Genomic DNA, 26,707 nt, shown 5'->3' on the forward strand with positions numbered 1-26,707 from the left:
CTGGTTTTTATTCACCCTTGAATCCAACATAGTGCCTGGCACAGAGAACATGGCAACACTTTTTTAAATTAAACTGAATTTTAATTTATAAAATTTAAAACTCTCCACAAGTATTGACCATGGGAAAATACAGAAAATCAGGTTAAGAAAATAAATAGGTCAGGGAATATTGTGTTACTGTCTTTAAATCTAAGAAGGTCTCTTATGGGGATGCTCAACAGTTACAGTCCATGTTTGGAGGGAAACAAATGAGAGGATGTGTACTTAAAGCAGAAGAGATTGTGGGCTGGGCGTAAGGAGACTGTTAATTGCTTGAAGATATAGACAGCTTAAGGAAAGTTGCACATAGAGCTGAAGAATGAAGTTTTTGACAAAGCACTGCTCTGCACATCCATGTGGAGGGATCCTTAAGGCCCGCTGCTGCTGTACCAAAGCAAATGTAGACAAACGAGAAGCATTCTTCTGAGATCATGGGCAGATTCCCCAATGCCAGGAGCAAGGTCGCTGTGGGGAAATTCTGCTCTTCCTACCTTTCCTGAACTGCAACTTAAAAGTACCCAAATCCAGAGTGTAAAGATCGGACAACAGGAGAGGGGAGAGAATTCTGGAAAGGTACATTTTATTGAAGAAGGAAGGAACTTTCTCCTCCTTTCAGAGATGATTCTGAGGCCCCACTGGAAAGAGTTTTGAAGGATTTACTCAGGCCAAGATGTCTTCTTTGCTGTCAAATGAAGTTAAACATAGCTTAAGACCTGTTTTAATTCTCTTACAACCACTTAAAACTGTCATAATATACCACAAGTTCTTATACACTCTTATTTACAAAAAAACCCCACGCAAAATATTCATCCAAAATAGTTATTTTTTAATCCCTTGAAGTTACACCCATCAAACTTGATGGGAGTTATTTTAATAGGTATTCTTGTGCATATTTCTCCTTAATTATACTTTATCCTCAATGCATAACTTTTAAAATTGAGTAAAACAGCAAGCAGGAAGGATACAATGCAATATGCATTTCATTTTGTTCCAAACAAGCAGCTTAAAAAAAAGGATAGCATAAACAAAGTGCATCGGTTCCAACAATTTAGTATCAGAAAGAGGCCCAAGGACAGTGCTGGAACCAGCCAGAAGTCCCACCCTAGCAGGCCTCTGATTGTCTTTAGAGAATATTCAACCAAAAAAAGGATGAAAGGAAGAGGAAAAGAAATGAGCACTTTAAAATCTCAAAAGAAGCATTTCAACTACACTTCCCTAGAGCCTTCTTGCCAAAGGACATAAGGAACTGTCAGTTTTAACTTTGTCTAATCTTTGTACAGGCCCTTCAGTCATCTGCTTTGTGACTTGATTTACCCCCAAAGCCCACCCTCATCCTTCCAGCACTATTTGTCCACCTCCATTCTGCCAAGTTAGGCATGCAGTTAGGTTAACTAAACCACGTAGAAACCCCTCAGGACTGAGTTTCCACACATCCTGAGAACAGGCACCCCCATCAGCAATGGTGGCATCATCTCACTAGGCAGTATCATCCTTTGTCCCCAAAAATAGATCAGGGTCCACACTTGACTGCTGGTGTTGAGGACTTGTCCACCAAGGCTGTAGGTTGTTTCTCTTTTAAAAAAGTCCTCTGTGATAGGCCATAGCACCAGGACAAACCCAAATGGTGTGGTAAGTCAGAAAAGACCTAAGGGGAGGGAGTTTTAGGCCTGTTTCTCCATTCCCCCTCTTCTGGTTTTGCTGGTTCTTGTGAAAAATCTAAGAGTTCTGAAACACCAAAAGCAAGAAAACCTCCAGTGCATTTACTGCCCACCACCTTCTATACCTTCACCCTGCAGGCTGCCCTCAGAAACAAGGCTACCCTGTGGTCTGGGGCAAGTATGAGGAAACCCCAAGTGAGAAGGTTCAGAACCAGATCCGTGGATTGGGCTTTGAGTCTAGAACTCTTCTGCAAAAACTCCAAGTCCATAGGTGGCTTGCTTGGACAGATTCAAATTTCCAAAGTATGTACATTCTCACACAAGGGGTGAGAATCATCAAAATTCACTAATAGAACGTTGTAAAGTGAATCAAGTCATGGAAGAGTTACAACTGCATGAAAGGGACTGACTTCTTTTTGGCTTCGCAGGGGACTTTGTTCTACAGAGTTTCTGAGATAGTGTCATGACCGTGACACATGTTATTTACAGTGGACCCAGGACCAAAGACATTCACATTTTAAAAGGGGGTCCCTGGTTCCCACCAAGACTTATACTTCACTTGTTAGTGATGTCTTCTCCTTCATCTTCCTAAGGCCAAATGATAACACAGAACACTTCTGAACTCTCACACACACACCCCATCCCTAGTATACAGGATCAGTGCCCAAACCCAGGACGTGTTTCCGCTGTTGAGACTAAGCTCCTAACATCTCTCTCAGAGCTGCTGTGGGCATCAATCAAACCAGTGAACGGGGTCTTCAGTATAAGTCTTTGGTGATAGGTGTCAAGTAAATATAAGTGTGTGTGAGTTTTCCCAAAGTTCCCATCTAGATAATTCTTACCTACTGTTAACAATTTCCTAATGTTCTGTGTGTTCCCCAGAAATGCTTTTTGGCTTGCCAGAGGGGAATGGTTCTGAGTCCTGCCCTAGCTGAGGCCTCCTAAGGTTTTAATCTGTATTCAGGTACCACATTAGTGACAGAATTAATAAAAGAGAGTGAGTAAAATATATTCAAGTCCTCAGGAAGCTTTGGTCCAAGGCCTTCTCTCTCACAGTGAGAATAATTTTACTTCCAGGAGAAGAGGCATATAAAGGCCAAGCTCCGAGCTGGTCTTCCATGTCTGCCTCTATCATAATTCAATAAATATTTACCAAGAAGCCCATCTCTTCCGGGGTTGCTAAGTATCCTTCCCTGACCTCATGCATCTACAACATACATGCTGGGAGTCACCTACTTCGCCAAAGAAAGGCAGATATAGGTAAAGCCCCAGTAATGCATCCCCTGTATTAGATACCTCAACTCTCCAACTGAGAAGGATGAGGGCAGTTTACAAACGAAAATAGCATAGTTTCCAGAAGCCCACAAAATACAGTCAAAATGTCACAGCAAATCTTCATGTACAATAAAAGGTTTCCCTAACATACTAACATAGGCTAAGAGTGGTCAGTCAACTTCAAGGTCCAGGAGGCTTATATAGTCCATTCACCTGTTTCCAAGTTTGTCAATTCAGGATCAAAAAATGGATCATGGAAAACTTTCTGACCTCAGGTGGCTGTGGGGCCAGCTGAAGGTGAAATTCAGACAAATGCAGCCCCTCACAATGTATCTTTCTTAAGAGGGTAACAGCCTTTAAAAAACAAAGTTCATGTATCCATGTGTAATATATAAACATTTTACCCCAACATGGTGAGTTATTATCAGATTTAAAATCTGTTTCAGAATCAGAGGAATTAGACTGTCACTGTTGTCCAGCCAAGCCCCAGCAGCCTTATGAGGGATATAGTCTAAACTGTAAACTTAAAAAAAAAAAAAAATTCCCTGTACCAAATTCCCAAACATTTACCTTCTCTTATTTAATACCTGGGAGTGGGGGGTGGCAGTATATAATTATTTAATGCAGTTGCCTGAGAAACTGTATCTCGCCATGAGAATGCAAGAACTATTAAGGGAAACCCAACTTAGAGTTGGCTTCTAAGAGAAAGTTGAGCTTGAATAATCACGGTACACAGAGGAGCCAGCCGAGCCCTGACTATATCCAGATCCAAGACTACTAAGGGCCATGAGTTTCACCTTTCCAGGGGCTCTGCCCCCTTTACCTATGTATGGTTTTGGAGAAGGTGAGAGAGAGACAATTTAATGTATTCACTGTGGCACTTGGTCAATTCCCTTTCATAGGAAGTAAATCTCCATTTCCCTAAATAAAACAAACATTGATCTTCTTCAAGGAACTCCCTTTGCCTTAGTGCCTTAACTGCTGAGGTCGCAGGAACTTTAATTATGTAAGTTATGCACCCCCTGCCCCAAGACCATGTACTTAACACTAATTGTTCCCAAGCATCTTATATATACTTCTCTTCCATAGGCATAGAATTACATTTTTAAAAACTGGATCTCTGAGTTGAAACATATTAACTTTTACTTAAATGAAGCTTCTTTCCAGGTCTATCTGGTGGTTACCTAAGCAAAGAATTGATGCTTTAATATATGGTTTGGCTGGAGGGCTTGAATTAAGGTGGTTCATAAATAATCCAGTGAAGAAAGGGTGCAGACTACAGAATGTCTGCCAAGGTCCATAAACTGTTGGGAGCAGGAGAGGGTTCTGAAGAAAAGGGAAAAATCAACAGTTTAAATTTGTAATAATATTACCTTATATTTGTATAGCTGTTTAGAATTCACCAAGTTTGTAGTTTTAAAACATTTTCAAATCTTGAAGATGAGTGATTAAGTTATAAATTTGGAGGTAACTAGGATAAAAAAAACAAAAAAACCAACCCCAAAACACTCAGCAATGCAAACCATTTAAAGGAAGCAATCTATGTGTGCATCTTTCCTCATTCCTCCTGGCTGGAACAGCACAGCAAATGCTGTTATTCTATAGTTGCTAGCAGTGCAATCCTAAATGAAAATTTGCCTATAGTTTCATGTCAACTTGAACTGGGCCAAAAGTAACACCTAAAAGAAAACCAAGTTGTTGAGCCGTTGAGTGAGAATTCTCAGCCTGCAGATTACATTCAATTTAAAGGTTTCACTAAGAGGACATGTAACTGTGACTAGGCAAAGAGGTTTCCAGAATCCTTAACCACCACTCAATCTTTATGCGGCCACTGAGGACATGAGGACACACTGTTACAGAAACTCCATGCTCTGCATCACCCCCCAAAATGTTTTCTCTGTTGTGCTTCTACACTCTCTGCCTGGAGATGCCGAGAAAGAAAGGGAAATGGGTTTCCCTGTGGGTCCAAGGAACACCTACTGATTTTCACCCAAAGTGAGGACTCTCGAAATGAAACAGACAGCTATAGAGGAAAGTAAACATAAAATAAGACCCACTGAAGTCCCTCTGAGGACTGATGGGGAGAGAGCAACTCAACAGAAATACCCACAATCTTTGAGAGACCACCTACTAACAGGGAGCCCACACTGGGTCCAGGCAGGAAACCATGCAGCAGGGTTCTCAGATCAGGCCAGAAACTGGTGTTAAGTGCTCACATGGTATTTTTAAGAAAGGAAACAGTGTTTTGTTTTGCTTTTTCTCCAGCTTCTATCATAGTTTTAGTGTTCATGTAGCTTAAAAATGGCATCATACAAAAAAACCTTATACATGGCTGTAAGCTCAATCATCAACAGAGGTAGTAAACAAAGGAACTCCTAAGAATAGATTTTAAAATGGATCAAAGTGTGACTGTACATTCAAAACCCTAGAGCCACATCATCATCCCCGAAATGAACTGTTTTAATTTAAAAAAGCTTAAAAACACAATGACAATGAAGCACTGATGTGCCTTAGGCACAGTCCCAAATCAGTGCTGACTTAAAGCTATGTCCTCTCTTTCCAAGAAAGAGAAAGCAGAGAACAGAGTTCAATCTACAATGGGAAGGAACAGAACAAAAAGAAAACAACCATAAGGGTGCTTTCCAGCAGCCTACATTATTCTTTGTTTTCAGGCCACACCACTGGAAATGCTGCTTCTTCTTACATGAGTCTTTTCTTCACAACCCTTCTTTTTTTAAAACTGCAATCTGCTGACCAAGAGATGTCCACATTTCCACTGGCAGGAGAGCCACTTCTGTGCAGTTTTTGCTTCCTCAGTGGGTCCTCCTTCCCTGAAAGTGCAAAGAGAGCAAGCCGACCCCTGCAGGGCCCAGAGCCCCAGGGCTGATTCAGCTCCACTTGTAGAGCAGTGAGAAGGATTTGCTGCATTTGTGCTTCAAAGACACAACTCACTTTGGTTGTCCTTCTCAGTTGGCAAACTGCTCATAGAAAGCAAACTTGATCCTTTCTATGTGGTGGCAGAGTTTGATGGCAGGGCCCAATTTTAAGTCCATGCACTCTTGAACAGTGGGAAGGGTAAGGAGCAACAGGGCCTGCCCATCAATTTCCTGTTAAAGCATAAAATACGCATTATCTCTGATGTGCACATGGATGGCAGCTCAATCAAGACAGCCCCTGTTCCCTTTGGTTTGGGTCAAAATTAGAGTCCCTGATTTTGGAAAGAAAGGAATTTCCTTACTTTCCCCCTTAACACAAGCATCACACAGTTTCTTCCACGTGCCCCCGCAGTCCTCCATGCTAATTAATCTTCAGAATTAAGGATAAACTTTTACCAAGGATAAGAATCCATTCTACAGTTTCTGCTCTGCAGAAATTCAGTAAACAAACTAGCTTTGTGACTATTAAATGTACCAAAGGAAACATCTTTTTAGAGGATGCTTTCTAAATCTGAAAGAAAATATTACTATAAACTTCAACGTTTTCCTACTCTGTAACATTCATAAAAGCTTCATGAGCTCGTCAAAGATGTTCAGTTTAGAATCTCCCCAATTATCAAAAAAAAATTAGTATTTGTTTAAGGTCACAGACTATTTGTTTCAGAAAACTTGCCTTAAAACTGGTCACCACTTTAGAGCCTAACATATTACAGATGTTAATTATTCTTAAAAACAAGCAAATCATTACTTTGGAAAATAAGAGCACAATTAAGAACTGCATGCTTGATTTTAAGCCATTTAAATATTTGGGGGATCGAAACAAAGTCTTGAGAAAAATGGCAACACATGATCATTCGCTTCAAATGTGGGGGAAGTCGGAATCACGACCTCTTACAATCCTCTTTCTACGACTCCTAAAAGGGGAACTACATTTTTCTTTTGGATAGATATAGTTTTCCTCAGACTTGTAAATAAATCACTATTACACCCATAGTCCTTTGCTAAAGAGACAAATTACTAAAACTGACAGGTCTCTACAATTACCTGGTCTAGAAATATCCTCGCTAACGGAGCACAGTCGGTGGATCTGATGAACCGGACAACGTCTGCCACACTCCACTTGAGGGGGTTACTGTCCAGGTGGAGCCTCTCATCGACTTCAATCCTGATTTCCTTCGTTGCCCGCAACAAAGCAAACCAAATGGTGTCAGAGTTATTTTATTCTAAAGAAGTCTCTCTATATAAATTCATAACCCTTTGAGGCAGGATTTAAGGGGGTTTTAGGGCAAGATTTCTCCCAGCAAAGATGGCCAAGGTCCACATACACTAGGTAGTCAGAAAATGGTTGCCTTTTATAATAAGAAATATCAATGGGGAAGAATTTATCTCAAAGTTCCAGTACAAATAATTTGGCCAATTTAACAGAGAAAAATGGTTTTTAAGTCTCCCATTTGTTCCCTGATCTATTTCGAGTTGCTGTCTGGTAGGGTATGCAGTGAATGGGATGCTACTTCAGAAGAAAAGAAGGCTTAACTAAATCATCTGGAGAAATCATTTACTGCTTCAGTTCAGGCAATATATTTAAAACACAACCCAGTTTTAAAACAGTGACTTAACTGCCACTCTTGTAGTGTGTACGTTATGTAATACACATTTATGTATATATTAAATATACCAAACAAAATAGCTTCACCAGAATCAAAAGGATAAATAACTTATTTCTACAGAATCATCTATCAAAAATATCAAAAAAGCAGTTTTCCCTAAACTGACAGGTTATAGCTAAAAAAAAAAAAAGTTTCATTGCTAGTTTAACTCAAAGTAAGCAGCTACTCAGAGACACCTTCTTTCTGATAGGTAGTTGATCTCCAAATAATCCTTGCAATGCAAGTAAATCACTGAATTCAGAATTCTTTTAACAACTGAAGCCTGTTCTGAAATAAATGGAATGCTCACATCACTAACAATCAGATTTTAGAGGGGCGCCTGGGTGGCTCAGTCGTTAAGCGTCCGCCTTCGGCTCAGGTCATGGTCCCAGGGTCCTGGGATCGAGCCCCGCATCGGGCTCCCTGCTCCGCGGGAAGCCTGCTTCTCCTACTCCCCCTGCTTGTATTCCCTCTCTCGCTGTCTCTGTCAAATAAATCTTTAAAAAAATCAGATTTTAGAGGGAAATTCTAGAGAGAGAAATAAAAGGCACTGTATTTTAAAAATGGGTACCTTTGGTGAAGGAGGTTTATTCTCATCATCAGAAAACGAAAAAGTGCGAAGCTCTCTTTTTCTCCGTTGTCTGTCTGGAGGCAGCGATGCAGAGACCTCACTTTGGGTGGGAGAGGAAGAGCACGACTTTTTCTCTGACATCTCTGACTCTTCCTGTAGCTCGTCCTGCTGCTCAGATGTACTGCCCTCACTCAGGGACTCATCATCCCCTTCATCTGGGTCATCCTCATCTTCACCCCCACTTCCCTAGAGGAAACGGAGAGAAAAGTCTCATTGAAATTGACGACAAACCAGCTCCTGGGCCACAAACCACCTTCTGCTGGGCCGGGATCTGACTGAGAAAGGCCCGCAGGTTGCCCTTCTGTGTCTGTGCTGGACGGCAGGGACCTCCTGGCTTCTAGACAGCACAGGTACATCACAGACCTCGTACCTGGGGCGAGCCTGCTGGAGTGTTATCAACAGATGCCGAGGAGCGTTTCTTCTTATGGACAAAGACATTTTTCCGCCTCTTCCTCCTCTTACTGGCTTTTTTCAGGGCACATGCTAAGTTGCTATGCCCACCAGGTGGCCTCCCGATTCTTTTATTTTTCTTCTTTCCATAATAGTGTGCTAAATGTGAAGGACAAAGAAAAATGAAGTAGCCTCACGATTTTTGTACACCTCACACCACAAGAGATTCTACTAGCACAGCAGAAAACAGGTACATTGTATTTGATTAACGTTTAAATTCCGTATCAGGGAATACTCGTAACTGTCCAGATCTTAAATGTACAGTATAATTAGTACTGACAAATGCATACGCCTGAATAACCTTCCCTCTATCAAGATAAAGAACATCTCCATCAACCTAGAAAGTTCCCAGGGTCCCTTCCCAGTCAGTCCCCCTCACCAGAAGCAACCACATTCCAATTTCCATCGGTATAGATTAGTTTTGCCTCATCTGTGGAACAAGGTGCTTCTTGGACAAAGTTTCTTTCACTCAGCATGTTTTTGAGTTTCACCTATACTGCTGTGTGTATGAATACTTCATTCCCTTCTACTGATGAAGAGCATTTCATTGTATAGAACATACTAGTTTAACTATTCTCCTGCTGACAGGCACCTGGGCTGTTCCCAGGTTTTGGCTGTTACTATATGGCAATGAACGTTCTTTTCTTTTTTTTTCGTCCAACAAGAAGCCATAACTTTATTAATGATAGAAACAGTACAAATTTCAAACCAAGCTGCAGTTCTTTTGAAACACCAAAAAAAGTCCTCATTTTCAGATGGTTACATTGTTAATTCCATAATAGCATTTACAATATCATTACTGTTGTTCTTCAGGGCTCGGACTGCCTTTGCTCTTGACATACTAGCTTGTGACATGACCGATTCTATGTCCTTAACCTCTACAACCGGTTTCATCAGCCTCTTCCTCTTCACTCTCCTCTTGCACAGCTGGAGTCTGTGTGTTTCTTGAATGTCTGAGACGGCTTTACCTTGAACTTTGAATTTCTCAGCAGCTGCTAGCTGTGCTTGCTGAGTTAAATCCTCGATCTTGGCTTCCCCCAAAACGATGTAGGTATCTGAAGCTGGGCTCCTGTAGACATCTGGTTTTGTGATGACAAAGAGGATATTCTTAGATTTCTGGGTAGTGACTCTTGTAACCCCTGTAACCTTCCGTGCCTTCTTTCACTCCGGCTCTGTTTTGCTTTACTGACTGGTTCTTCATCAATTCCAGCGGCTGCTGCCAGCTGGGCCTGTTGTGTGGCTGCCTGTGTGGAATCCTGTTCTTCAAGCTCCGGTACTGAGTCATCACTGTCAGATTCTGTTCCAGACCCTGTCCCAACCTGGGGCTGTGGCAACTCCTGCTCTGTAGCAGAGAAGGGGTCTGTGGCTTCACCAGGCATTTTGTGAGGGGAACGCGGAACCAAGATGGCGGCAGAAAGAGAGTGAGCGAGAGCGTGACCTGTTGCAGAAGGAAGCCTTGGCAATGAACATTCTTGTCCAAGGCTTTTAGTGGGCATATTTTCATTTTCCTCGGGTAAATACCTAGGGATGGAATTGCTGGATCATACATACAGCAGATGTAGATTAACTTTTAAAGAAACTGTCAAAGAATTTCCTTAAAGGGTTGTATAATTTGACACTCCAACCAGCAATGTGTAAGAGATCTAGTTGTCTACACCTTTGCCAACTTGTGGGACTGTCCATCTTTTCATTTTAGCCAATTTAGTGGATATGTAGTAATTTCTCATTATAGTTTAGATTTGCATTTCCCTGATGACTAATGATATTGAGCACGTTTCATGTGCTTATTGACCATGTATGCATCTTTTTTGTGAAGTGCCTATTCAAGTTTTTTGTTCATTTTTAAAATGGTTTTCTTTCTACATCTTTTTTATATTGAGATATAATTCACAATATAAAATCCATCATTTTAAATTGCACAAATCCAGTGATTTTTAGTATATTCAGTATGTTTGCAATTATCACCACCATCTAATTCCAGAACATTTTCTTTTTATTTTTAAATTTTTAAAAATTGAGGTAAAAGTCACATAACATACAATGAACCATTTTCAAATGTACAGTTCAGTGGTATTTAGCATATTCACAATATCATACAACTATCAGCTTTCTCTACCTTCCAAGTTTCTCTTATTATGGAGTTGTGGGAGTATTACTACATCCTGGAGAAATTCTCTGAGCAGAAGTTTTTAATTTTGGTGATTTTTTCCTTTATGTTAGTGCATTCTGTTTCCTAAGAAATCTTTGCTTACCCCTAGGTCTTGATGATACCCTTCTTGTTTTCTTCTGGGAGCTTTACAGTTTTAGCTTTTACCTTAGGCCTATGATACACCTTAAATTAATTTTCATATATAGTGAGGTAGGAGCCAAGGAGTTTTGCTTTTGTTTTTTTCTAATTTGGAAATCCAATTGTACCAGTGCCATTTGTTGAAAGAACTTCCTCTCCCTGTTAAGTTTTTCATCTTTGCTGAAAATCATTTAATCACATAAATCTGGGTCTATTTCTGGCCCCTCTGTTCTGTCCCATCACTCTGTGTGACTATTTAATCCACCCCACTACTAATTACTCTACCTTTATGGTAAAACTCAAAGGCAGACACAGTAAGTTCTCCAACTTTATTCTTTTTCAGGATTCTTTTGGCTATTCTAGATCCTGTACATTTTCATATAAATTTTAGAATACAAAGACAATTCTAAAAATGAACCATATATATTCTATATTCTATAGGATATAAATCCATTTGATAACACTCAAATTACTAACTGGGAAAAATCATAAACACTCTCTCCTAAAGTCTAGGCTTATATCATTTAGAAAAATAAATTTAGACAAAAAGCTAATAAAATCTGCAAATCCTCCATAGGCTCAAAGTGATGTACATGTATGTACAGTATATTTCACTTAGCTATTAATACTTGCAACTTGCTAAACCTAAGTGCTGAATATGACACTATAAGCTAACACCAATCCCTGCCTTTAAGGAGTTTACAATCCAACAAATATAAACAAACTACAAGGTTAGACTCTTCTATGATTTTGCGATTCAAACACTGATTAGCAAGCTCATCATGCTAAATGACCTCAGACCAGCAGCATCAACAGGGTCTGGGAGCTTGCTGGAAAAGCAGACACATTTGGACCCCAGATACCCACAGACCTGATGAATCAGAACTTTCATTTTAACAAGATCCTCAGCTGATCTGCATGCATGATAAAGTTTAAGATGCACCAGATTAGAGATCCCTAAAAGAAATCTTCAAATTTAACAAGGTAAAATCTTCCTCTGTATTAATTCTCCCAAGTGACATCAGGGCTTGTAAAATTTAAGGAAAGGTAGGATCAGAATTTTGTCTTTGGGCAACAATGCCTTGACAAGGCTCCGAACTGGAAATTTCATCTTATATGACGTGAGTGAGTGAGTGTGTGTGGGGGGCGCGCACACGCGCAGTTTCACATAGGAGAAGCTAAGCAGTGGAGAGGGATGAGGTGTTGCTGTGACAGTTCTGAGTGAGGCCTGAACTACCCCTTTCCTGCTACTGATGCCTCCCAACCACAGCGGCTTCTTTGCTGCTCCTTGCAGACACAAAGCGAGCTCCTGCTCCTGCCCGTGCTCTTGCTGCCCCCCATCCACAACACTCTCACCTGATGTCCGCACAGCTGGCTCTCTTGCTTCCTTCAGGTTGTTACCTGGCAGGAAGACTTCCCTAACCACCTCTGAACAGTAATCCCACCTCCTAGCCTTCCTTACGCCCCTCCTGTGCTTGCTTATCTTGCCTCACTTTTCTCCATAGTACCTGTCTCTATTTGTTCACTTATCATCTGCCTCCCACACTACAGTGCTTACATGCAGTGTGTAATTCACATTCACAATGAGCACAGGAATTTGCTTTTCTTTACTGTAGCACCCCAGTGCTAGAAGTGTGGTGGCACACAGCGGACACATACTAAGTACTCACAGACGGTATGAATGAATCACATATCCCATCAGATGCAATAGCTAAGTTATACACATACTATATGTGAAAGTGAGCAAATGGGCCTGTGGGCCAAATCTGACCCATGGCCTGTTTTGGAATTGCCCTCAAGCTAAAAATGGCTTTTACATCTTTAAAAGTGTTCTTTAAATGTGAAAATAAAACAAAACAGAGAAGAAGAATATGCAGCGGAGATATGACCAACAGCCTAAAATATTCATTATCTGGTCCTTTTGCAGAAACAGTTTGTGTACCTGTGTTACAGGTGAATGTCTGCAAAATAAAAACTTTTCAAGATATAAATGATGGCCAGTTGTCATAGTTAACAAATTTGAAAAACCGGACTCACTGTATTTGGTCTTTGTAAGCACAGAGCAGTTCTCTGAGCACTTGTCCAGAACCATCCTCGGGCCAAAGAGATTAGGACAGCACTCCAATTTGATGCAGGTTTGCCGGCAGAACTCAGTGACGCGATCTGCTGTCTTCACTACCTCAACAGTAGCCCGGTAACTCTTTCCTTTGTATCTGCCGTGAAGATGCCAGAAACCAAGTTACTGGGCTAGTGATTACCCAGAGAAAATCAAGTGCATTCACAGACCTGAAAAATATCTTTGCTTCTCAGGATAGTCTATGTCCTTTATAGTTGGAGGATTCTAAAAATAATGAGTTTATGCATATTGTACTTAAATTTATCACCTAAGCTATGACAAATGAATGTTGAGGTTTTTATATTAGCAAATGAGGCTCTTGCTTCTGGTTCCTCAGTTTAAGGTTTCCAAATAGGAACTTCTACACTAACTACTGAAAGAAAAGTGACTTGCACTAAGGCTTTCCTTTACCCTTGGGCAGTGATCCTCAGAGTGTGGTCATGGACCAGGTTCACCGGCCAACGGTCACATTGACAGGGTCAGAAAACAAGAGTAAGCGTTTATCAACTTTCACAGTAATTTCCAAAGGTAATTTTATGGCTCTTAAATCTAAAAACAAATTATTCTTGTGTTTTATGTCTGGTAATTTTCCTATTTCTTATAATTCATTTTACCATATTTCATAAAAGTACTGGCCCACAACAGGATGGAAACTTGCAAAAGAAAACGAAACTGTCCTTCACCACACACAGCTGAGGAAGAACTGACCAAGGGGACATAACTATTCTAACATGATGCACGGAAGAATGGGCTCTGTGGCCTGTCAAAGACAGGTAAGAATGAAGGGCAGAGGAGGTTACTTACTTGGCTTTCAGGACCTCCCCACATCCATGCCACACGGAGTCTTTGTCCAGTTGCAGCTCCCGAAGGACACGACTGGGTTTATAGGCTGCATTGATAAGTTAAAGTGAGGACCTGCGCTCCATTTTAAAGCAGAAATATGGGTTTGGGAATGAGAAAAGCAGACTATTAGAATCTTGTTATCCCCCAGAATGCCATTAGGAGATTAATTCTAGTCATATTCATTAACAAATACTAACAAAATAATAACATTCAAGATATGACCGCTGACCAAAGTGGCAACTAAGACAACAATCAGACCCTCTCAGACATTCAAAACACTATGGTCAAGAAGAAATAGGCACCATGAATTAAAAATTACTCTGGCATATGCTTCTAAATCCTTTGCCAGTCCTGGTAGACACAGAAGCTTGGCCTGCCCAGACCCTGCCTTGCCACCCCATGGGCTGAAAGCGCCAGCAGTCCTTACATCTGGTAGGCACAGAGCGTGGCAGCCTGGCCGGGCAGCTGGGCAAGCCTGGCAGGTATGCAGCTTTAACACGGCCCCCCCGGGAGTGCCACGCAGCCATCTGACTCCTCGACCATGCTCCCACTCATCCCTGCACCATGCTCGGGCAGCCTCTGACAAAAGCCCTTTCTATACGAACAGAGGTGAGCATGCTATGTGAAGAATTGCATAGGTGAATGTTTCCCAAAGGAGCAAAAGTAATGATTGTCTGGTTCATTGAACAATACAGGAGAAAAGTGAGTCATTTCTGATCAAACCTAGCATGGTCACATGTATGGCATGCAAATCCTTGTATGGATGAGTCCATGAGACTGCTGTGAAATTTCCAAGTTCTTTTGCCCTGGGCAAGAACCTTACCTCTCTGAGGACCAGAACACAGTTCCCAGGTCCTACACATTGAGGCAGCTCAGCAATTCTTCCTTTGTTTAAGATATGGCCCTGAGGAAGCAACGGTGGTTGAAATATATCTTTGGACAGCTAATATTTCCATTAATCATAACTGGGAAACGAAGAGAAACAAATATTCAGAATAGTCATTTTCCACTCCGTGTTTCCGAAGCTGGATTACTAGGAGGTGGGGGGTGCAAGCATATCCACCATTATATAAAGTTATAAATTACATATTTTTTAAAGATTTTATTTATTTGACAGAGAAAGATACAGTGAAAGAGGGAACACAAGCAGGGGAAGTGGGAGAGGGAGAAGCAGACTCCCCGCTGAGCAGGGAGCCTGATGTGGGGGCTCGATCCCAGGACCCCAGGACCATGACCCGAGCTGAAGGCAGACGCCTAACGACTGAGCCACCCAGGTGCCCATAAATTACATATTTGAAGTTTAACACGTTGCCTGAGAGTGCCCTTGAAATACCTTAGACTTACAACAACTTTATTACAGAGCTCATCACTCTGCCCACATCAAACAACAGCCTGAATTACATGTAGACTGACTTCAGGGTTAATGTGACACTATTTCAGAGACTCACACTTCTATCAATAAAGGAAGTAAAGGATTGACTTTAAGAACCCATGATGATGGGCGCCGTGGTGGCTCAGTCGGTTGAGCATTGGGCTCATGATTTTGGTTCAGGTCATGATCTCGGGGTCGCTCCACATTCAGCACAGAGTCTGCTTGAGATTCCCTCTGCCCCTCCCCCAGCCAGCACACACGCTCTCTCTCTCAAATAAATAAAACCTTTAAAAAGAAAACAACTCTTAAAAAATGAATTAAAAAAAAAAAGTCATGAGGATTCTTTTTTTTTTTTTAAGAGATAGAGAGCACGTGTGCATGTATGTAAGCAGGGGGAGGGCAGAGGAAGAGGAGAGAGAATCTTAAGCAGACTCCCCCACTCAGCGACGAGCCCCATATGGGGACTTGAGCTCATGACCCCTGAGATCATGATCTGCACCAAAATCAAGAGTCAAATGCATAACCAACTGAGTGCCCAGGCTCCCCATGAGAACCCATGATGATTCTTGAAAGTCAACTATTCAATAATCTATTCTGGAATGTTTCTAGGCAGTGATGATTAACATTTTCCAGAACTACAGTTTGTCCCCTTAAAACCAACCAAACTAGCATGTCAACAGTGCTCTATGAGGTAGGTACCCTCCCACATCTGGGATTCCTCCGAAGGCTGGAAGTATGCTATGAACACATCTCTAAGTTCTTTAAGTACTGTGGGGTGTTACATGGGCATAGAGACCCTCTATTTTTCCATGTGAATGCTATACTTCAATATAATGTTTTTTTATCCCTCATCGTAGTCGGCAATTCCACTAATAAATATACGAAATTCAAAGACACTAAAGCAGAGAGAAGCCCTGCTGATGGACACTGTTTTGGGAAAGGGAATGTGTGCACTGCCCACTGCTGCCAGGATCCTGAAGCACAGAATGTTCACTCTGGAACTAAGAACGCAGTCTCAGCACAGAGGTCAGTCAGCACGTGGACGCCCATTTCTCCATCTGAACTCTGCCACCCAGATCCCCCTCTTTAGGATTCAGGCCCCCGTATGCTCCCCCCTGCTGGTAGTATGGGCAGCTTACGGCTCTCAGCTGGACGTTATCCTGGAATTAGCCTCAGCCTACCCTCTCACTAGGAGAGAGGCACCTTGCCCAAGGTCCCACCCCTTTGTGAGTAGGCAGGGAGCTGCAGCCCACTTCTAGTAACTGACCAAAAGGGAGTACAAAGGTGTGGCCATTACGCCTCAACCAGGGATGACTATGAGTGACCACACCAGCTTAAAGGCTCCCTTGTGGGCTGGAAGAAACTTCTGTTACAAACAGCACTGCAACTCAACTTCTCCCTCTGCCCAATCCTGCCCTCCGCCCCTGCAGCTGTTCCCCAAAAGCACTCCCCAGTGACACTCCTGCATGCAAATATCAGTCTCAGACTGTTTCCAGGGTGACCAGAACTATAACAAAACACAAACCAAAAAAGAACATGGCTGAAGTCACTTGGGAAATATCAGTGTCTTAATTCCAAAGTTTTAAAGACTTGCCTTACTTTTTTAATTCACCTTACCTTTTGATACCAAATCAAAACCACAATGAGCTATCACCTCACACCTGTTAGAATGGCTATTATCAAAAAGACAAGAAATAATAAGTGTTGATGAAGAGGTGGAGAAAAGAGAACACTGGTACACCACGGGAATGAAAACTGGTACGGCCACTCTGAAGAACAGTATGGAAGTTCCTCAAAAAGTTAAAGAGAACTATCCTGTGATCCAGTAATTCCACTTCGGGTGGAATTTATCTGAAGGAAATAAAAATACGAACTTGAAAAGATATCTACCCCCACCCTCGCCACGTTCACTGCAGCATTATTTACAATAGTCAAGATATGGAAGCAACCTGAGTGTCCATGGACAGATAAAGAATGGAATATTATTCAGCCATTTAAAAAAAAGAAATCCTGCCATTTGTGACACCATGAATGGACCCTGAGTTTACTCACTAAGTGAAATAAGTCAGACCGAGAAAGACAAATATCATATGATCTCACTTATATATGCGATTTAAACAAGAAGACTCCAACTCACAGACACAGAGAATAGGCTGGTGGTTGCCGGAGGCAGGGGTAGGGAGTGAAGGTGGTCAAAAGGTACAAACCTCCAGTTATAAATAAGTCCTGGGGATGTAATGTAGCAGCATGGTGAGGGTAGCGGTAATATTACTGTATTATACATCTGAACACTGCTAAGAGAAGAGATCTTAAAAGTTCTCATCCCAAGGAAAAAAAATTGTAACTATGTGGTGGTGGATGTTAACCAGACTTACTGTGGTGACCATTCTGCAATATATACAAATACTGCAAATCACTACGTTGTACGTCTGAAACTAATATAATGTTGTATGTCAATTATATCTCAATATAAAAAAGGGTAATTTTAAAAAAGATATTTACTAATAATGCTATTCTGCTGGGTACTCAAAAGATACCATTATGGTCAAGTAAGAGTTATCCTAGCAATGTAAAGATGATTCAACATTAGAAAAAAAAGCTATCACTGAGATTCACCACATTAATAAGCTTAGACAGAAAAATCATATGATCATCCAATGCTAAGGAAAAATTATTTTGTCAAGGTGAACATGTGTTTATGACCAAGGTTCCTAGAAAACTAGTAATAGAAGGGTACTTCTTTAGCAGTTACATGCCAATCACCTATTGAATAGAGAAAGTTTAAATACCTTCCCTTTAATATCATGAATAAAACAATGATGCCACTGTCATCATGCCTGTTAAACACAGGGATAAGTTCTATAAAGAGCCATAAGGAAATAAAAGTAAACAAGTATAGCAAACTGGTTATTATAATGAAGGTAATTACTTTTTGAAAAGGCCCTGATCCTCTATCTGTAAGAGAGAGAATGAGAAGGCAGTGAGTGGAAAAGACAAAAGTGTGAGTTTTGAACTTGAGAAAGAGCCGAATTACATTTTTGACCCATCTATTCATAAAGCTGTGTGGCCTGAGTTTTGATTTCTTTTCTTTTCTAGGCATTTACTAAATGCCATCCAAATGCATAATCTGTGCTAGAATACACACAGCCAAGATGCTAAGCATACATACCAGCAAAGGCGGAGCCGAGAGCAGTTCCAGGGAGAGACGCCCTGACAAAAGGCTTTGGCCTCCAGCAATGATTCTTGCTTCATTCATCAGGCATTGCCTCTGGGACAATCTATTTTTCCAGTGCTTTATTTTTTTAATTGTGAAATGTGTAGCATAATGTGTATATCGCAGAAAGTGTTTAAAGAACAATAAACATCCACCTCTCAACCACCCAGCTTAAGAGAGTGCACCGTCTAGAAAGCCCCTGGTTCTTCATCTAAACTCAGGGATGAGAATATTGACCCCTCCAGAGCCCTTGGCACCCAACAAGTGATCAGGAGAGAATAGTTATAACTATAAATGGACAGAAATATCATCCTAAAGATAATTATTAAACACACCTTAGACAATTATAAGTCTTTAAAGTCACCATTAAGAGACCCCTCTGTGAAGCTACATCCTATAAATCAAATGTATTGTTTCAGATACAGTCCATTAAAAGAAACAGAAGGTTCTCATTTCCATAAGGCTGCCTACACTTATTTATACCTGAGTCTGTGGAGTTCAGCTCCTGATTCTTCAGGCCCTCATGGACAGTCCTGGAGGATGGTATTCTGGGTCAAGATAACACAACAAAATAGTAAGATAATCCTTAAGGTCAGTGAAGTGTGAAGGTTCGTTTCCTTCAAATCTAAGAAAGCAAATGTGGCAGACTGCAAACTGTATAACAGAAGGTGCTTCCCTGATCACACTTTTTTTTTTTAACAATTGTTTTTAAAACTATGTACATGGTTTAATGAGCCAACAGTCTGTAATACTTCATATTCAAATCAACTTTCATTCATGTGAGCAACAAATTATAGAATTCCTTCTGGGATTCTCAAACCATAAACACATTTTTCATCTTTTTCAATAGTCAAAGAACAAAAACATTCCTTTATAAGGGTCTATTTTCTGCTATCGGTTTCAAAACTAAAGACAAATTATGTTTTAAAGATCAGAGAATTATTCTGTATGCAGCAATCAATGAAAAAGGCTAACTTCTCATTTTTAGACTACTTCGTGACTAAAACTTTGGATTCGTCTCGACAACTAAGTCAAGGAGAAATCCAAGGCCAGATTGTTGACATTGCTATCTCACTTCTCTACCTGGAACTGAATTCTGTGGCCTCTCTCCCCACTTCTGCTATCAGTTTTATTACTCACACAGCCACAGAAGCACCCTAACTTACACAGAATTTGCTATAGACTAAATTGTGTCCCCTTAAAATTCATTCCCTGAAGCCCCACTGTGACTGTGTCTGGAGATAGAGCTCTTATGAGGTAAATAAAGGCGTGACTCTGATCTAGGAGGGCTGGCTCTCCCTTCCAGCTGGCCCTGCCATGTGAGGACGCAGGAAGAGAGCCCAGCCAGAACCAAATCAGGTTGGCACTTTGACCTCGGACTCCCAGCCTGCAGAACTGGGAGAAAACTACTTTCTGTTGTCTGACCCACCCAGTCAGTAGTACTTTGTTATGGCAGGTTGTGCAAACTAATACAGATTTGAAAACCCAGTGTTTACAAACACACATGTACATGTATTTTTAAGGCATCACTAATTAAATCGCTTCTCAAAGGCTATGTATGACGGTATAAAGGGTTTCCCAAAAGAACACAAAGGCACACCTGAGTGCACCTTTTCTTTCAGAGCCACTATCTTCCACCTCAAGTTTTTTTTCATTGTGACAAATCATACCATATCCTAATTTATAATTTTTGCTCTTCCTTAACAAATAACAGTACAGAGATTCTATTTCCTCTCTTATGCAAATGCTTTCAGGCTCTAAAAGCCAAAGAAAACTCAACTGGTGGGAACATCTTGAGAAGGTATTTTACCCTTTTGTATATAATGCCATTTCAGAAAATGCATATGGTGTAAGTAAAAGTATGTAACCTATCAAAAGCTGAATTAAAGAATTATGCTTCTACCTGAGAAAATAACATATGAGATATACTCTGAAAATAGTGGTTTCTTTTTCTAGATATTCTAACTTTCAAATGTCAACTGTTCAAACATACTAGTATATTACTTACTGTTTTTCTGGTTGAACCACTGCAATTTTCCTCTGTTTGTGTACTGTAAGAAGAAAACAAAACTATAAATGTCAAGAAAAATAAACAAAGTTATATATATATATTAAGCTAACATCAGCATATTTAAAACCCAGTCATATGTATATTTAACTAGTAAGTACTATGAATTAAGTGCTGATATATCTGAGTATCTAGACTGAGGCACATTTTCTGGGTAGGAGGAGTCTTTAAACAAAGACCAAAAATAATATTTGCAAGGCTCTTAAATCCATCGACTCCTATGAATATTTTCTACACAAGAAAAGATATTCAAAAGAAAAACTGATTTGGGCAAGGATGTCAAGACCGTTCAATGGGTCAAGTACAGCCTTTTTAACAAATAGAGCTAGGAAAACTGACTACCCACATTAATGAAGTTGGACTCTTACATTATACGATATACAAAAATTAACTCCAAATGGATCAAAGACTTAAACATAGGGACGCCTGGGTGGCTCAGTCGGTTAAGAGTCTGACTCTTGGTTTTGGCTCAGGTCATGATCTCAGGGTCATGAGATCAAGCCCTACATTGGGCTCTGTGCTGGGTGTTGAGCCTGCTTGAGATTCTCTTTGTCTCTCTCCCTCTGCCCCTCCCCTTCCCTCACACTCTCTCTCTAAAAAAAAAAAAAAAAAAAGTTTTAAAAAAAGACCTAAAGGGGCGCCTGGGTGGCTCAGTCAGTTAAGCATCTGCCTTCAGCTCAGGTCATGATCCCAGTGTCCTGAGATCAAGCCCCAGGTCGGGCTCCCTGCTCAGTGGGGAGTCAGCTTCTCCCTCTCCCTCTGCCCCTCCCCCCGCTTATGCTCTCTCATTCTCTGTCAAATAAATAAAATCTTTAAAAAAATAAAAAATAAGACAATTTTTTAAAATAAAAATTTTTTAGAAAGACCTAAACACAAAGGCTAAAACTATAAAACTCTTAGAAGACAACATAAGGGAAAATCTTCATGACATCAGATTTGGCAACGATTTCTTAGATATGACACCAAAAGCAGAGACAACAAAAGAAAAAATTAATTGGACTACATCAAGATTTAAAACTTCTGTGCATCAAAGGACACCATCAAGAGAGAGAAAAGGCAACCCACAGAATGGGAGAAAATATTTGCAAATCATATACCTGATAAGGAAGGGATTAATATCTAGAATATATAACAAAATCCTACAACTCAGCAACAACAAAAAACCCAATTAAAAAAATGGGCAAAAGACTTGAATAGACATTTCTTGAAAGTATACCAGTATCAATAAGCATATGAAAAGCTGCTCAACATAGCTAATGGTTAAGAAAATGCAAATCTGGACCACAGTAAGATACCATCCTATACCCACCAGCATGGCTATTATAAAAAAGAAACAAACAAAAAACCACCCAACAAACAACAACAACAAACCCAAAAAACAAACAAGCAAACAAAAAAATCAGAAAGTCATGTGGAGAAAGTGGGATGCTCACACAGTGCTGGTGGGGACGAAAAGGGTCTAACAGTTCCTCAAAGTGTTAAACACAGCGTTACACTCAAGAAATGAAAACATACGTCCACATAAAAGCCTGCAGACAAATGATACAGCAGCGTTACTCATAACCACTAAGGAATGGAAACAACCCAAATGTCCATCCACTGAGACCCAGATAAAGAAAATGTGGCCTATCACTACGATGCAATATCACTAAAAATACACAGGATGAACTCTGAAAACATTATGCAGAGTGAAGGAAGCCCATCCCCAAAGATCACATGTTGCATGATTCCACAGGAAGTTTCCAGATTAGACAAACCTGTACACAGCAGGAAAAACTAGGGCTGGGGGGCAGGAGGTAAAAAGGCGACTGCCAAGGGGTACGGGGCTTCTTTCTGAGACGATGCAAATGTTTTCAAATGTTCTGTGGTGACAGTTGCACAACTCCATGAATACACCAAAAACCACTGGATTATAGGATCAAATTTTACGTTATATAAATGACGTATTCAATAAAGCTGTTTTTAAAAGGGAGAGTGGGGTGGGACAACACTTTTAAGGTTAGGTTACAAAAACACTCTGGCTTCCACCTTCCTCAACCTCTCTACCTCTCTTCCTCTCTTCTTGGCTGGCTCTGATAGAAGCCAACTGCCAAGTTGTGGGCTCCCTGACAAAGAGGGCCACGTGGCAAGAAACTGAGGGAAGCCTCCGACCAACAGCCAGCAAGGAACTGAGGCCCTCAGGCCAAGAGCCAGGAGGGAATGACTCTTGCTACGTGGCAGGAGATCCTCCCCACTGTGGGGCCTGAGATGGCTGGAGTCCTGGCTGACACCTTGACTGCAGGCTCATGAGGGGCCTGGATCCAGAGCACCTAGATTCCTGACCCGCAGAAACCACTAAGATAATCCATTCTTGTTACAATAAGTGATTTCCTATGCAGGAACAGACAACCAGAACACCACTTTGTTTTTCTCTGAAATGTCCAGATTCATCCTAATTTGGAAGTAGTCACACAGGATCAGCCCCCTGGCCCAGACATAGACAGCTACCTCGTGCTCGGCGAGGGGCGCTGAGGGGATGGCCATTGGTTTCACACCAGCCCAAAGGAAATATATCCATGGATTCCACACTCACAATACATTCTGGTATGGGCTTCTTAGAACCTGTTAGATTAAAAACAAGTTTTAGACCATTAAACAGCCTTCTTCATAAACTACTTTCTAGACAATATTCTACCGCTGCAGGAATGCAGACACAATCTCCTGAGCAAGTTCCTTTTACACAAGTCATACTTTTTCATATTGACAAACATTAAGGAAAAAAATTAAATATGCCCTATGCATACCTGTACAAAAACGAAAATGGGGGTGCCTGGGCGGCTCAGTTGGTTAAGCATCCAACTCTTGGTTTCGGCTCAGGTCATGATCTCAGGGTCATGGGATCAAGCCCCGCGTCAGGCTCTTTGCTCGGCGGGGTGTCTGCTTGAGATTCTCTCTTTCCCTCTGCCTTCCCTCTGCCCTTCTCCCTCCCTCATGCTGTCTCTTTTTCTCTTTCAAAAAATAAATAAATAAAATCTTTAAAAAAAAAAAAAGAAAAAGAAAATGGGTAGTGGGCATACAGGGTGACCCCTAGTTACAGAACAGCAAGTAAGCAACTGCAACTACCAGCAGTATCATTCAGATGGCTGACAAATATAGTCAATTCCATGAAATAACTGGAAAACGAAAGGCAACAGTGACAGTTCTACTCAATGAGAACATTAATTCTGGCCCTTGGGAACAAGCTAGAAGGTAGACCAGTGAAGTCAATTCGGGAAGTGATGCTGCTCAGCAGGGGCAGATTCAATACTGTCCCCGACATCTGCATTAAATGCCAATTCTACAAAATGGAAAGAGTAGGTACCAAGTCTATTTGGTAGCCAAATAAGAAAGAAGCCCAGGCTATATTCAGTAACTGCAGTGCTGAGTGCTCACATAATGCTTTCCATCCACAAACCCATCCAATCATTGAACATTACTTTTAGTATATCTTTTCTATTTTACATATTTTTTGGTTCTATTGGTTAGGGGCAAACAAAATCTCTCTTAAATGAGCTACATGTTAATGCTCATGCTTATATATTCTGGTTACATCAAAACATATGCCATCTGACTTCTACTTTTCCTTCAAGAAAACAGGAGACTCTGCAATGAAGGCTTTTTGCTTATATTCATTTCCTAAAATTTGAAAGTCAAGGACAGGAAGAGAAGTTTCTAGCTAAGAATCTTGCACTACAAATTACGAGTGTCTTAGCAAGACCCCCACTTAACTAACTGCTGCAGTCTAATAAGCCACATCATCAGGGTAAGCAGGCAGGGTAGAGAAGAGCAGCGCAGGAGGGCGTCTCAGGGGTCCAGCACTCACCCTCCAGCTGGAGCCACAGGTAGGAGCCTCTCAGTGCAGTAATGGTGGCAACATACTTCTTCGGGAAGAAGAGGGTTCACTGCCTCAAGCTTCATATTCTCCTTAAATTCATGCTCAGAAATGGACTGGAAAATAAATGATCAAATCCAAACACATTCTCAGTATTAACTCATGGGCTCATCTGAGAGACCTGGTCCAAGTAATACTTAACCCTATGGTAACACTTTGAAGCTCTACATTTATTTTGCTTTGTTTTGTTTCTTAAAGTCAAAATATCTGTCTCTCTTGGTGCTGTAAGCAGTATATGGTCTTTGAGGTCAGGTATACCCACATTATTGCTACCTGTGGGACTGTGCTCAAGCTGTGTAACCTCTTTTTGCCTCAGTTTCTTCATCTGTCAGATGACCTTGAGAACACTTACCTCACTGGGTTATTAGGAGTTTTCAATAACAAGAAGTACCAAAGGCTCTGTGCCCTGAACCAACTGGCTCTCAGCCACTGTTGGTTTGTTTCTCCTCCCAATAAGGGCTTGATCACACAATAAGCTGCCTGGTTCCTACTTCTGTGTGTATCGTAAAAGGCAGTCAGGATAAATAATGCTTATGAATGAGGGAAAATATATGTTTGAAAAATTTGCAACTTCTGGGTCAAAATGGAGAACTGAACTGTATTTGATTGTTTTCTCTTCCTTCTGACAGCACACTAAAACTAAAGTGTTGGGTTTTTTTGTTTTTGTTTTTTTTTTACACGAACCTATTAGGACAGATGTAACAGGAGACAATAACATTTTATAAGCTAAAATTTAGAAGAGCATCTAGAACTAATGTAGCAGATTACAGAAGGGTGAGTGTAAGCTAGCAGCAAAGCGGGCTAAGAACAGGCAGCTCCAGGTACTAGGCAACTGCAGGTAGAGAAGAAATAGTCAAGATATGCTGAAAACATTTAAGAACCAGTTAGGTCATACCATTGGCTCCTCCACTCCACACCCCAGAGCAACTATCCCATCCCTTTCCCTAAAAAAGGTGAGATTTATCCTCCAGAGAGGATCAGAGACAAGCGATCCCAGGGCAGGAGGGCACAGGAGCTGCTGGGAAGCTACATGCAGTGCCCAAAACAGGGGTTTGCACATGGAATGCTGAGAGGTCCAGCCCTTGCCTCTACCCTCCAGGCAGACGGGGAAATATGTGGCCATATGACAAGCCCAAGAAGAAACACAGGAAGATATGGATTTAGGTGTCCCTGACAAATGGCCAGCCAGATCCCACCCTAAAAAGAAGTTCAAGGTTGACAAGCCCCACCCACGTGCTCAGAGCTTCCAATCGGCTTTAACTTTTAGTCCCCCGCTTCTTAAATATGAGCAGATCACCAAGCATTACCAGACATCTAAAAACATGAAAGCTAGGGACCAAAGTAGACAAAACAAGCAAAGTGGAGAAAACTTCTTATGCAAGAAGAAAATTTCCCAAAAGGCAGGGGTAATTAACATCCCCTGAGTGATAAGAAAATCTATCACATCTTTAAAACAAGAATAATACGCTATTAAAAATAAATATTCGGAGACCAGAAATAGTTCTGGAAAATAAAAAAAATGTGATAATAAAAATGAAAAACTCTAAAGAAGGGTCAAAAGATAAAGTTTAGGAAAAGTGGTCTGATCCAGAGGGCCAACGTACAAATAAAAGAAAATCCAGAAAAAGAGAAAAGAGAAAATGCAAGGAAGGAAATCAAAGAAGAGACGCAAGAGCACTTCCCAGCACAGAGGGGAACAAATGTCTAGAGGGAAGGTGCTCGCTGAGTACCCAGCAAGTGAATGAACACAGGCCAACAAGCCACGCTGTGGCTCGGCTAGGAAACGTGGTGACAAAGATCCTATAACCTTCCAGGGATGGAGTAAAAGGCAGATCATCTATGAAAGATCAAGAATAAGGACAGGTTTCAACTTCTCGACAGTTCCACTGGAAGGATGAAAACAACTAAATGATGTTTTTAAATTGCTCAGGAAACTTCTGACCTAAAATTCCACACTGAACCAAACTATCAATCAAGTTAATAGAATGAAGACATTTTCAAAGATGCAAAGTCTATTAAAATTTACCTCTCTTGCGTCTCATTTCAGGAAGCTACTGGGAGACGGGCTCCACCCAAACAAGGGAATAAACCAAGAAAGAGGCGGCGGTTAGACATACAAAACAGGAATCTTAAATCTTAAGAAAGGGGAGAAGCAAATCCTTGAGTGACACTGAAGGGCAGTCCCCAGGCCTAAAATTTCACGGCAAGTCTAGTGAGCAACCTGTCTGGGGAGAGAGAGAATGGAGGTTGCTAAGAGGGACG

The 26,707-nt window shown here is 41.1% G+C and overlaps 1 protein-coding gene and 1 pseudogene across 1 annotated transcript in view; both read right to left on the reverse strand.

Annotated features, from left to right (window-relative positions):
- Positions 1-101: 101 nt before the first annotated feature.
- SFMBT1 (Scm like with four mbt domains 1) overlaps positions 102-26,707 on the reverse strand; it is a 127,854-nt gene continuing 101,248 nt past the window's right edge. Inside the window, 13 exon segments of the mRNA XM_035727794.1 lie at positions 102-6,079; positions 6,953-7,081; positions 8,126-8,371; positions 8,556-8,734; positions 12,960-13,135; positions 13,843-13,953; positions 14,700-14,788; positions 14,791-14,846; positions 18,951-19,015; positions 20,476-20,518; positions 23,023-23,136; positions 24,377-24,426; positions 24,428-24,501. Of these exon segments, the coding sequence (XP_035583687.1) occupies positions 5,939-6,079; positions 6,953-7,081; positions 8,126-8,371; positions 8,556-8,734; positions 12,960-13,135; positions 13,843-13,953; positions 14,700-14,788; positions 14,791-14,846; positions 18,951-19,015; positions 20,476-20,518; positions 23,023-23,136; positions 24,377-24,426; positions 24,428-24,501 (1,473 nt within the window). The 3' untranslated portion in view covers positions 102-5,938.
- LOC113917033 lies at positions 9,359-10,104 on the reverse strand (annotated as a pseudogene).

This window comes from Zalophus californianus, chromosome 1 (assembly GCF_009762305.2).
Source record: "Zalophus californianus isolate mZalCal1 chromosome 1, mZalCal1.pri.v2, whole genome shotgun sequence".
NCBI classification, from domain to species: domain Eukaryota; kingdom Metazoa; phylum Chordata; class Mammalia; order Carnivora; family Otariidae; genus Zalophus; species Zalophus californianus.